This window comes from Halichoerus grypus, chromosome 2, assembly GCF_964656455.1.
Source record: "Halichoerus grypus chromosome 2, mHalGry1.hap1.1, whole genome shotgun sequence".
Classification (NCBI taxonomy): Eukaryota; Metazoa; Chordata; class Mammalia; order Carnivora; family Phocidae; genus Halichoerus; species Halichoerus grypus.
In genome coordinates, this window is record NC_135713.1 from 103,189,164 (window position 1) to 103,201,794 (window position 12,631).

The following is a 12,631-nucleotide window of genomic DNA, read 5'->3' on the forward strand; positions in this document are numbered from 1 at the left end:
TCCCAGATCCTTACAATGCGGAGTAAAAGAAACGGATTTTGCATGCTGGGATTTGTAGTTTAAACAAAACCGCATTGCATGCAGGGAGATGTAGTCCCCCTTTGCTCCCACGTCTATTCGGCAATTAGGAAGAGATCGTTACTGAAGCGGGAGTTTCACCCCGAAAATTTACTTCTTGCTTTAGCCCTTCTTTTTTCCTTTAATTTTGTTCCTGCCCTCAGTTGCAGACTCCCGGATAATACCAATATAAATAGCAAAGCGCTCATATATACAAGGCTGTGCAGCCAAAGAGCTAGTGACTGGCAGGAGGAGGAGCCCAGAGGTCAACCCAGCGGCGCTCCGCGTCTTACTGCGCCTGTGCGCCGGCGGCGAACGCCGAGGCCTCTGGGTAGGTGGCTCGACCCCGCCCCTCAGCTGAAGGCCGTGACGGCTCTTTCTGCGGCACCGCTTCTCGTAGGATGGCAACCCTGATTGTAAACAAGCCTGGAGCGGGACTAGACGGTGGCCGTCAGGGCAGCCGAGGGACGGCCGTGGTGAAGGTGAGGGACATTGCGTGATCTGTTCTCCACCATCGGCCTCCCTTCGGTTCATCCCTGAGGTCTGGCGGCCGCGCCCCGGCCGTCTTCTTTGGGCCTTTGCGCCCCTCTCGGCTTTACAAGCTATGCCATCCCCTCCGCGATTTTTATCTCTTCGGGCTTGGAGTTGCTTCGTCTTCCGCTCATACCAGTCCTCTACTTGGCCGATGGGGACATTTGTGAAAAGAGCTTATGGGCCTGTGAGACTGACTTTGACCGGTCTTTGCTTAGGTCCTCTCCTTTTTGTTAAGCTTAACAGGCATTAGTTTATTTTTATTAAATTGAGCCATTGTTATCGCAAGGTATTATGTTAAGTATTTTACCTCGTTGATATCTACTTATGAGGTATATGATAATTACCATTTGACAGGTGAAGAAACTCAGGTTTACGTTAACACAGTGTGTCATGGATCCAGGGTTGACTGCCTTTAAAATCTGGTTTTCATTATTGCACTACTTCTATAACCAGACATGTAGTAATGGCTGATCTGCCCCCTCCTCTTTTATTAGTATAGTCTGTCAACACTTTTGAGAAGTGTCCCTGCAGCAGCATGGCTGAACATTAACGTTAGGATATACGAATTGCCCTATGCTTCAGGTTTGAAATTCTACCATGCTTAAATGCTTCAAAATGTATTTACTAACAAATCAATTGAAATATGTGGGATTCACATTTCCCTTCCACTATATACATATGGAAGATCTGCAAGGGAGAACTGATCTCATCGGTTTGTAGAATAACTTTCAGGATTGTTGTAATCTGAGTTAAGGGTAATTCTCATTATTGGCTACATATTTAGAGTAACTGAGGACTTAAAAGAAAAAAAATAAACCCTACTGATAACATTCCTTCTCCCCAAGTTCTGATTAACTTGACATCACTATATTTTTTAAACATTCCCAGAAGTGATTTTAATGTGCAACCAAGGTTGAGAACCACTATACCAGATAATATCTGAAGTTATTTTAAGATCTTGGGTAATAGGCACCTGTGATCTTTCACTTAATGTTGGTTTTATATGACAACAAATGCTCCATTTCTGCTCACAGGTATATTATCAATTATTGATGGCTTTTGATTCATCTGGCCTTTTTATATTGAAGTTATTCTGAAGGTACACAGCATATCTGAGATACAGAGGAGCCCTGTTATTAGGCATGTTACATGGTTGAGGTTTTATTTATTAAATTGTACTTTACCTAAGTAGAGAATACCTAAAGATTATTTTGTGATTTACATTGAATCAAGAAGTTGTTATTAGAATGGATATTATTGCTGTATCTACTTTTGTTACCCTAGTTGTCTTAAAATCTCAAAAAATATACAAAAGCCTTGTATTACTCAAATTTGTTACAGCACAGAGTGTGATATGTTAGAGGTTCACTTTGTTTTTATCTTCACATGTAAAATGTGCCTCAGTTGTGCAGTAGGGTAGTCCTTTTTGGCAAGATCCTTATGCCATAATTTGTAAGGAGGATGGTGGCATAAATTAAAAAAACAACTCATTGTCATTTTCATAGATGAAGGCAGAAATTATTCATTGGAGGGTGAAAGTTGAAGTATATAATGCTAAAAGGTAAAATAATGAACAAGTTGATAATGAGGGTTTTTTCATTAGAAAACTCAAAGTCAAAAATCTGATATTATGAAATTATTTACGTTCAAAAAAGTCAGAGAGGTACGCCTGGGTGGCTCAGTTGGTTAAGCGTCTGCCTTTGGCTCAGGTCATGATCCCAGGGTCCTGGGATCGAGCCCCGCATGGGGCTCTCTGCTCAGCGGGGAGCCTGCTTCTCCCTCTTCCTCTGCCTGCCGCTCCCCCTACTTGTGCGTGAGCTCTCTCTCTCTCTCTCTCTCTGACTAATAAATAAAATCTTAAAAAAAAAAGAGTCAGAAAAAAAAAGAATCAGGAAAGTTTCTTTTGAAGAGTGAGTCTTCTTAGTCCATTTAAAATATGGTCTGGTTAGGGTGCCTGGCTGTCTCTGTTGGAGGAGTGTGCTACTCTTGATTTCAGGGTCGTGAGTTTGAGCCCCATGTTGGGGGTAGAGATTACTAAAAAAATAAATTAAAAACTTAAATAAAATATGGTCTGGTTTATTAAAATTTGGTTTATATGTAATAAGTTTGAAGCTCTCTTTGGCATATTTGTGAAGTTGATAAAATTAAGAGCTTTTTTCTTGTTTAGGGTTTAATTCCTTGTGCTGTTAGCCACAGTTCGTGTTCATAAATACTGAAGAAAGAATTTCTTACTCTTTTGTTTACGGAGTTGATACGAAATAGTCTAGTAAGTTTATTTTTGGACCTGTGTTTAGTTTATAAATCTGTGGTATGTTATTAGTGCTTTTTGAAAAAACCTATAGTAGCAACTTAAGTTCTTTTATCTTGTGTAATTATGGGGTCAGAGGTAAAAGATATGAATGGACTGAAATTTAATTTGATTGTTTGGAGTTTATGGTCATAATTATGGTGTTACAGAAATGAGGACATTATAAGAATGTTGCATTTATTTAATATCTAATTCTGTTATATCTTTTCTGTATTGAATGAATCTGATATTTAAGTGAGACCATTTATTTATTTATTTATTTATTTATTTTTTTTAAAGATTTTATTTATTTATTTGAGAGAGAGAGAATGAGAGACAGAGAGCATGAGAGGGAGGAGGGTCAGAGGGAGAAGCAGACTCCCTGCCGAGCAGGGAGCCTGATGCGGGACTCGATCCCGGGACTCCAGGATCATGACCTGAGCCGAAGGCAGTCGCTTAACCAACTGAGCCACCCAGGCGTCCCTTAAGTGAGACCATTTAAATGAAACTTCTGTCCTGCCTTTTTTAAAAATGTAGGATACGTTTAAGTGTTTGTGTATAATACAATTTATGTGTAACTTTTCCCATCTATTTTCCTTCCTCATAGGGAGCCACTATTCCAGTGTAATCAGTTTCCTGTGTATCCTGCTAGAAAGATAGTATGCCTGTATAAAAATATACATATAAATGTATGTTCTCTTTCCCCAGTTATATGCAAAAGCTAAATATTCTATGTATTTTTCACTTTGCTTTATTCATATGAAATCGTTCTGTATGTGTACATAAGAAACTTCCTTTTTCTCAACAAACCACATGGTTTTGCAGTACAGGAGTATACTATAGTTTATTTCCCAGTCTGTATTGCTATCTATTTATTTTGTTTCCAATCATTTGCAAGTGCAAATGGTGCTGTAAGGAATAACATAGAGATCTTGACACACATGTGTGATATATTTGTCAGATAAATTCATGGAAATAGAATTACTAAGCTATGTAAACTCTTGATAGGTATTGTCAAATTGCCTTTCATAAAGCCTATATTAGTTATTAAATATTTCACAGCAGTCAGCAAGTATAAGAATATCTGTTTTCCTACATCTTCACCAACACAAAGGGTTACACAAAGGGTTATCAACCTGTTTGATCTAATCTGAAAAAAGTATATTGGTTTAGGTTTAAGTGCATTTCAAAGTGTTTTGAGTGAGATTGAACATCTTTTCAGATACTTAAAGAGCTGTTTTTATGTCTTTTCTTGTGAGTTGTGTGTTACATTTAAGCCTCTTTTGAACCATACTGGGATGCAAGCCAATTATGAATTATCAATTTACAGTGAAAGATGTTTGTATTTCATGCACTAAGTCCAAATTAATTACAGAGTTAGTATTAAATTTTTAATGGATTAAGTCTGATTTCCACTGTGGATTTTCTCTTACCTTGCATTGTGAATTTGTTGGGGGATGGTGGTTGGGCTGAACTGTTTTTAATTTTTAATCTTGTCAGACTTTATTTATATAAGCACACTAGTACTGGGTTGTTTGTAATGCCCTGTTTCTGAGGGCTTTTTGATCTAAGAGGGAAAGACAGGCTGGAAGCCAATAATGGAAATAACATGTTTAGGGTGTTAAGATGAACACTTATCCATGCATGATGGCCCAAAGGGTAGTGTGGTCATTTCAGTTGGAATGAGCTGTGGGTACACTGGGAGATACGGTTGTTTAGAAATTTGTTTATTAATGTTAAAAAAAGAATCTACTAGGAAAATGTCTGTTTAGCTATTTCCTCAGCATTAGCATAAAAAAGAGGCAACAGTTTGTCATGTTCTGGGAACTACAAATTGTTTGATATAGTTTGAGAATAGAGTCTAAAGGGGGTGGCAGGGAAGCAGTGGGATGGAGGCCAGATTGTAGCAGGTCATGGATGGCCGACATAGTTAGTGATATAATTGAACAGTTCAGTGTGGGTATTTTTAAAAAATAAATTAAAATTGTATGATACTTTGAATATGTTGGCAGATAAAGGTACCAACAGTGCTTCATTGGTAAAAATATAGTTTGTTGACTAATTATAAAACAATTTCATGGGCTTGGGAATCAGAATATGCTGATTCTTGTCACTTCTTTTAACTGACCACATGGCCTTGGGCAAGTAATGTGCCTGAAATTGGAATTATATAGACAACATACTTTCTAACCCAGGGGCATATTTATTAATTGAGAACAATGAATTGAAATTTAAGTCTTAGCTGACTGCTTTCTTAACTTTACATTATGTAATATAAATGGATACTAGAAAATACTTGAATATTACTTACAGTCTGTTCTGAACAAGTTCTTGATCATTTACAAGGGGTAACTGTCACCCTAGTACATATTTCAAATGATTTTTTTTTTTTTTAAAGATTTTATTTATTTGCGAGAGAGAGAATGAGAGACAGAGAGCATGAGAGGGAGGAGGGTCAGAGGGAGAAGCAGACTCCCCGCTGAGCAGGGAGCCCGATGTGGGACTCGATCCCGGGACTCCAGGATCATGACCTGAGCTGAAGGCAGTCGCTTAACCAACTGAGCCACCCAGGCGCCCTCAAATGATTTCTGTTCAAATTAATGATGGTCTTTTGGGGGCTAGGTAATTGCAGAGAAATTGTTTAAGAACCCAACTTTGGTAGAATTACATATTATACAGATTCAGATATAATGAATCAAGACATAATTTTCAAAAGATAAAGATGATGTTAATTTACAACATTATCTTGGTCCCTAACAGTTGACATTTCAAGGAGATTTCACTATGATGTAATTTTTATGGGGTCTGTCAGATGAAATGATAAAAGGTGATTTAAAGTTTTATGCTCTAGACTTTTTTTCATGGAGGAATAATTTAACGAGATTGATTTAATATATTAGATCGAGTTTTTTTTAGCCTAAAGTATGTGTACTCTTAAAATCATTTAAAGAGCACATGTTTCCTTTCCAAATATTAGGTGCTGGAGTGTGGAGTTTGTGAAGATGTCTTTTCTTTGCAAGGAGACAAAGTTCCTCGCCTTCTGCTTTGTGGCCACACAGTCTGTCATGACTGCCTTACCCGCCTCCCTCTTCATGGAAGAGCAATCCGTTGCCCTTTTGATCGACAAGTAACAGATCTAGGTAGGAAAATATATTGTGTGTATTTAAGATTTAAAATTGTTTGGTTTATTTGTATGAAAAGGAGTTTGTGTAGTCATTGATCGCTGCAGCTTCTAGGTTAGATGAGAGATGGGGAAAAAGGTTATCTTTAGCTGTTCGAGTTCCATTTTACTGAGAGGAGTTATTTTAGATTAAGTGCATGTTTCATACAGTGGTTTTCAAACATGAATCAGAGCTTATTTGTAGTTATGAAATCAGTTTAATTGGCTCTGAGTAGGTATTTTAAAGAAGAAATAGAACAAAAAATGTGGGTGTGTTGCACACTGTTAGAGTGAATACTGGTGTGTGAAACTTTTGTTTCAGCTGTAAATATACACATATTTTAAAAAATTTATTTATGTATAAATAAATGTACGTTATCCTGTGTTGTAATGGCAAATGTATTTCTTACTGTAGGTTGCTGTAAAAAATATTGTAAAGCACTTGTTTTAATATATATTAAAAGTCATTGACAAACTAGGATTTATAAAGTTAAATGATAGAAAAATAGTAGAACTTTAAGTATGTTTCTACTTACAATGCTGAGGAGTTTTTGTTTTTTAAAGAGAATTTTAACAAGACAATAGTTCTAGCATAGAAAAATAATGTGGAAAATTTGAATTTGAAGATTTAGACATTATTAATGATTAAAATATATGACAAATTACTACTGAGGTATGAGATAAAATGATTAATATTCCATTTTGTTAGATTTAGTTTTTATTTTTATATTTATTCTAGGAGATTCAGGTGTTTGGGGATTGAAAAAAAATTTTGCTTTATTGGAGCTTTTGGAACGACTGCAGAATGGACATATTGGTCAGTATGGAGCTGCAGAAGAAGCCATTGGGATATCCGGAGAGGTATTGATAGAACTTGGTGTAATGTTATGAGCATGAATTTTTTCTTTTAATTTAAAGTATTTACCGTTAAAAGCACAATCTTACCTCACTTGCTCCAGCAGATAGGATTCCAGAAACACAACTTTTCATTACATTACAGTTTTGTAGGCAACAATATTCCTAGCTGAACAGCAGTAAAACTTAAACTTGAATTCTCTGAAAATACTATACCCAAAGTATGTTTTATGTGTAAACTTATTTCCTTATTGTAATTCACTTCTACCCAAGGATAAAGTCAAAGAGGAAGAAGGTTACAGAAGGGTAAGAAGAAGGTATAAGCTACAAATTAAACCAGAGAGTGCAAAAGTGAATCAACAATAAATAGTACAGCACAAAGAAAGAGAACTCCTTGAAAGAGGCCAGGTAGTATAGAGGCCAAATGCTTCAAAAATAGCAGTAGCTCCTGAGGGAATCACTACTATTAAATATCTTCATGAAAAGTTTAAATTGTGTGTAAGTATACTCTCTCTATCCAACAGGCCGATCGTCCAGTAAATATTAGAACGAAGCTCATTAACACAGGTTAAAATACATTTTTATTTTTTTATTTTTTATTTTTTCAATTAAGTAAGCTCCACGCCCAATGTGGGGCTTGGACTCATGACCCTGAGATCAAGAGTTGCATGCTCAATGGACTGAATCAGCCAGGCGCCCCTTAAAATACATTTTTAATGCTTGAAGAATTGTCCACATAGCTCATATTACTCTACTAGATATAAGAATAGTTGTAGTAAATAACAGTAATGATTTTGGCGATCAACTTTAAAATAACAGGTTTAGTATCAAGGAAAAAAATATCTGATTTCTACTTCTCTTTTATTAAATCATGATTTTTTTTTTTAAAGATTTTATTTATTTATTTGACAGAGAGAGAGACAGCGAGAGCAGGAACACAAGCAGGGGGAGTGGGAGAGGGAGAAGCAGGCTTCCCGCGGAGCAGAGAGCCCGATATGGGACTCGATCCCAGGACCCTGGGACCATGACCTGAGCCGAAGGCAGTTGCCTAACAACTGAGCCACCCAGGCACCCCTAAATCATGATTTCTTTATGTAAAGTGAATCACTGAGTTGAATTTCAAACTGGAGCACTGTTTTCTTTTTATTTTTTTTCCTTCGAGATTTTATTTAAATTCAAGGTAGTTAACATGTAGTGTAGTATTAGTTTCAGGGGTAAATTTAGTGATTCATCACTTGCATAGAACACCCAGTGCTCATTACATCATGTGCCCTCCTTAATGCCCATCACCCATTAACCCATCCCCCCCAACCCCCCCTCCAGCAATCTCAGGTTGTTCCCTATAGTTAAGTATCTCTTATAGTTTGCTTCCCTCTCTGTTTTTATCTTATTGTATTTTTTCCCTTCCCCCATGTTCATCTTTTTTGTTTCTTAGATTCCACATGAGTGAAATCATACGGTATTTGTCTTTCTCTGATTTATTTTGCTTAGCATAATACCCTCTAGTTCCATCCATGTCATTGCAAATTTCATTATTTTTTATGGCTGAGTAGTATTCCATTGTATATACATACCACATCTTTATCCATTCATCTGTCGATGGACATTTGTGCTTTTTCCATATTTTGGCTTTTGTGGATAGTGCTGCTATAAACATTGGGGTGCATGTGCCCCTTCAAATTACTATTTTTGTATCCTTAAAATATCTAGTAGTGTAATTGCTGGGTTGTAGGGTACTTCTATTTTTAACTTTTTGAGGAACCTCCATACTGTTTTGCAGAGTGGCTGCCCCCAGTTTGTATTCCCACCAACAATGCAAAGGGTTCCCCTTCCTCTGCATCTCACTAACATCTGTTGTTTCCTGATTTGTTACTTTTGGCTATTCTGACTGGTGTGAGGTGGTATCTCATTATGGTTTTGATTTGTAGTTCCCTGATGCTGAGTGATGTTGAGTATTCACGTGTCTGTTTACCATTTGTATGTCTTCTTTTGAGAAATGTCTGTTCGTGTCTTCTGCCAGTTCTTAACTGGATTTTTTTTATTTTTGCGATGTTGAATTTGATAAGTTCTTTATAGATTTTGGATACTAGCCCTTTATCTGATATGTCATTTGCAAATATCTTCTCCCATTCCTTTGGTTGCCTTTTAATTTTGTTGATTGTTTGCTGTGCAGAAGCTTTTTATCAGCTTCTCTTTTGTTTCCCTTCCCTCTGGAGATGTGTCTAGCAACAAATTGCTGTGGCTGAGGTTCCAGAGATTGCTGCCTGTGTTCTTTTCTAGGATTTTGATGGTTTCCTGTCTCACATTTAGGTCTTCAATCCATTTTGAATTTATTTTTGTATATGGTGTAAGAAAGTGGTCCAGTTTCATTCTTCTGCATGTTGCTATCCAGTTTTCCCAACACCATTTGTTGAAGAGACTGTTTTTTTTCCATTGGATATTCTTTCCTGCTTTGTTGAAGATTGGTTGACCATATAGTTGCGGGGAGCACTGTTTTCTAAAATTTTTGTAGTTCTTTCATGTGCTATATCTTTTATCTTTCAAAAGACATTAGAATATTGTCTAATGTTGACCTTGTAAGTTATTTGTCATGTCTGGAAAACAGAAGATACGAATTTTTAATTTTACATGTACCTGCTTCTCATAATTGCGAATAAAAAATGTTTACCTTTGGGTTCTTTTTTTAATTTAATGTGATATTTAATAACACCATTGATGTGTTTTCTAATTTTTATTTCTGGAACAATTTATGCCAGATTGCTCCCTTTCCATTTATGGCCTTTTAATATTCAGCATAAGTTTCAAAACATTCTTGATTATCTGACCTGTAAAGGTTTTCAACCTGGGTGCTTTTTAGTAACTCATGAAATTAGAAATAATATTTAAAAGCTTATATATAACATAGGTTTTATTTGTTTATTTTTTATTTACTTAAATCAGTGCTTTTTCACCCAGGATTGTGCAGTGAACTCACCTGTTGAGTTTTAGAAAAAAGTACACAGCTCAAGCTTCTACTACAATCTATTGGAATAAGTATTTCCTAGGTTAGAGTCTGGGCATCTATGTTTTTAAAAACTTTGCAGCTGATTCTTGTGCATACACCTGCTTCTCAAAATAGCATTTGCATTTCTCTTTTTTCTATACATCACCATGATAAATAGTATTTAAAGCAGTGTCGGGGGGAAAGCGGGGGGAGGGGCACGGGGCACCTGGCTGTCTCAGTCAGTAGAGCATGGGACTCTTGACCTCAGGGTTGTTAGTTCAAGTTCCACATTGGGTGTAGACATTACTTAAAAATAAAATCTTAAAAAAAAATTAAGCAGTGGGGATGTATTTATTATCAGTTTTTTTAGTCTTTAAAAAAAATGATTTCTAGCCTGTATTGTTCAGTTTCTTTTATATAAAATGAGGGGCTTTCATGGAAGATATCTTTACACTGACTGTGAACCTATGAGAACAGTTTTATTTTTGGCCTCAAATTCATAGCACATATTGATAATCAATTTTGGAAATAGCTTCTCACTTACCTATAGAAATGAATACTTTCTTAGATGAGTCATAAATGACCTTTTTACTTAATTACCAGCATATTTTTGTATGTAAAGCTTGGTCAGTTAAAAAAAGATTATGGGCTTTTATATTTTAAAATTTGTCATGTTATAATGATTGAGGTTCAGTTTGAAGACATTAATTTCTTGTTTGTCAGAGCATCATTCGTTGTGATGAAGACGAAGCTCACGTTGCATCTGTATATTGCACTGTATGTGCAACTCATTTGTGCTCAGAGTGTTCTCAAGTTACTCATTCTACAAAGACATTAGCAAAACACAGACGAGTGCCTCTAGCTGATAAACCTCATGAGAAAACCATGTGCTCTCAGCATCAGGTACATGCCATTGAGTTTGTTTGCCTGGAAGAAGGCTGTCAAACTAGCCCACTTATGTGCTGTGTCTGCAAAGAATATGGAAAACATCAAGGTCACAAGGTATGAATATAATTAGACTGGATGACTCTACCTAGTTTACCAACCTACCATTTGTTTCCATTGATTTTGTTCTTTATGACAAGTAGGAATTGAAGAAGAGTTCAGTAATGAATAGTTGAGCTTGGCATGAAAATAAATGAGAGATTTAATTTTTGAATATCCTAACAAAAATTTCAGAGAGGCCTTAGCATTCTTTCTTCACTGAAAAATAGCTTTCCAGTAGGAAACAAAATTTGTGTGCATGTTTTCATAATGCACTGGATTGTGTTGACAATATTTATGTCTGTTGATGAACTGCTGTTTATGGTGAAATTATAAAGTAGTGAGTCTCTTGGATTCTTTTTTTTTTTAGAGGGAGGGAGAGAGGGAGAGAGAGAATATCTTTTTTTTAAGATTTATTTATTTATTTTAGAGAAAGACAGAGAACGTGTTGGGGGGAGGGGCAGAGGAAGAGAGAGAGAGAAACTTTAGCAGACTCTGTGCTGAGCATGGAGCCAGATGCAGGGCTTGACATGGGGCTTGATGCAGGGCTTGATCCTACAACCCTGAAATCACAGCCTGAGCCGAAACCAAGAGTAAGAGGTTTAATGGACTCTGCCACCCAGGTGCCCCAAGGGAGAGAGAGCATCTTAAGCAGGCTCCATGCCCAGTGTGAAGCCTGATGGGGGTGCTGGATCTCACAACCCTGAGATCACAACTTGAGCTGAAATCAAGAGTTGAATGCTTAACCAACTGAGCCACCCAGGCACCCCATCTTGGACTGTTATTAAGCAATAAATGGACTCCCAAATTCTAAATTATTTCTTTGGAGGATAAATAGTTTTGGGATGAAGGTAAATTAGTATTTATTTTCTTGTGCTTTTTGTAAATGTCTTATAAAAGCCACTTGTGGCTGATGCTTTTTTTTTTTTTTTATCACTGGAGTGATTTAAATAGCATTTTATATCATTAGTCAATACTGTGAGTTCTTTTCTGTAATTTTGTTGCACTTTAGCATTCAGTATTGGAACCAGAAGCTAACCAGATCCGAGCATCAATTTTAGATATGGCTCACTGCATACGGACCTTCACTGAGGAAATTTCAGATTATTCCAGAAAATTAGTTGGAATCGTTCAGCACATTGAAGGAGGAGAACAAATAGTGGAAGATGGAATTGGAATGGCCCACACAGAACATGTATGGAATTTTTTTCTTCTCTCTTTACATTCTTACCCTTTTTACTTCTAACCTTTTCATCTTCTTGTATTTATTGAGCAATTACACTGTGCTAGTACTGCACTAGTGACTGAAAATAAGTTTTTAAAAAAGGCTTTGTCTTCATGGAATTTATAATCCATCGTAGAAGAAAGCCAGTTTTAAATGTGGTAACTTTATTTTGTGGGGAAGTATAGGATGCCTTAGCATTGCATAAGAGGGGCATTAATTTAGCTGAGTCAGGGAAAGCTTCCCAGAATACAAGATACCAAATTGAGATTTGAAGAAATTTAGTCAGGGAGAAGAGTGGGGTAGAGAGTGAATTGTCCCACTGAGGGAAGCATAGGTTAAATGCCTGGTAGTGAGAGTTGGATGCATTATTGAAACAACTCAGTTCACTACAGTTGGATCTTTGAGTATTGGCTGGAGCATGACAAGAAAAAAAAGTTGGAGAGTTAAGGGCCAAATCATGCAGGATCTTGTTAGCTATGTTAAAGAGTTTAGACTTTATCCCAAGGGCAGTGATGAGCAATTGAAAAATTAGCGTAGGAATAAAAT

General features: G+C 36.6%; 1 protein-coding gene across 1 annotated transcript in view; it reads left to right on the forward strand.

The window, feature by feature from the left end:
• Positions 1-309: 309 nt before the first annotated feature.
• The window catches only part of TRIM23 (tripartite motif containing 23), a 33,523-nt gene continuing 21,201 nt past the window's right edge, over positions 310-12,631 (forward strand). Inside the window, exons 1-5 of the mRNA XM_036117456.2 lie at positions 310-539; positions 5,856-6,018; positions 6,778-6,899; positions 10,600-10,878; positions 11,873-12,055. Coding sequence (XP_035973349.1) covers positions 459-539; positions 5,856-6,018; positions 6,778-6,899; positions 10,600-10,878; positions 11,873-12,055 — 828 coding nt within the window. The 5' untranslated portion in view covers positions 310-458. The remainder of the gene's footprint in view (positions 540-5,855; positions 6,019-6,777; positions 6,900-10,599; positions 10,879-11,872; positions 12,056-12,631) is intronic.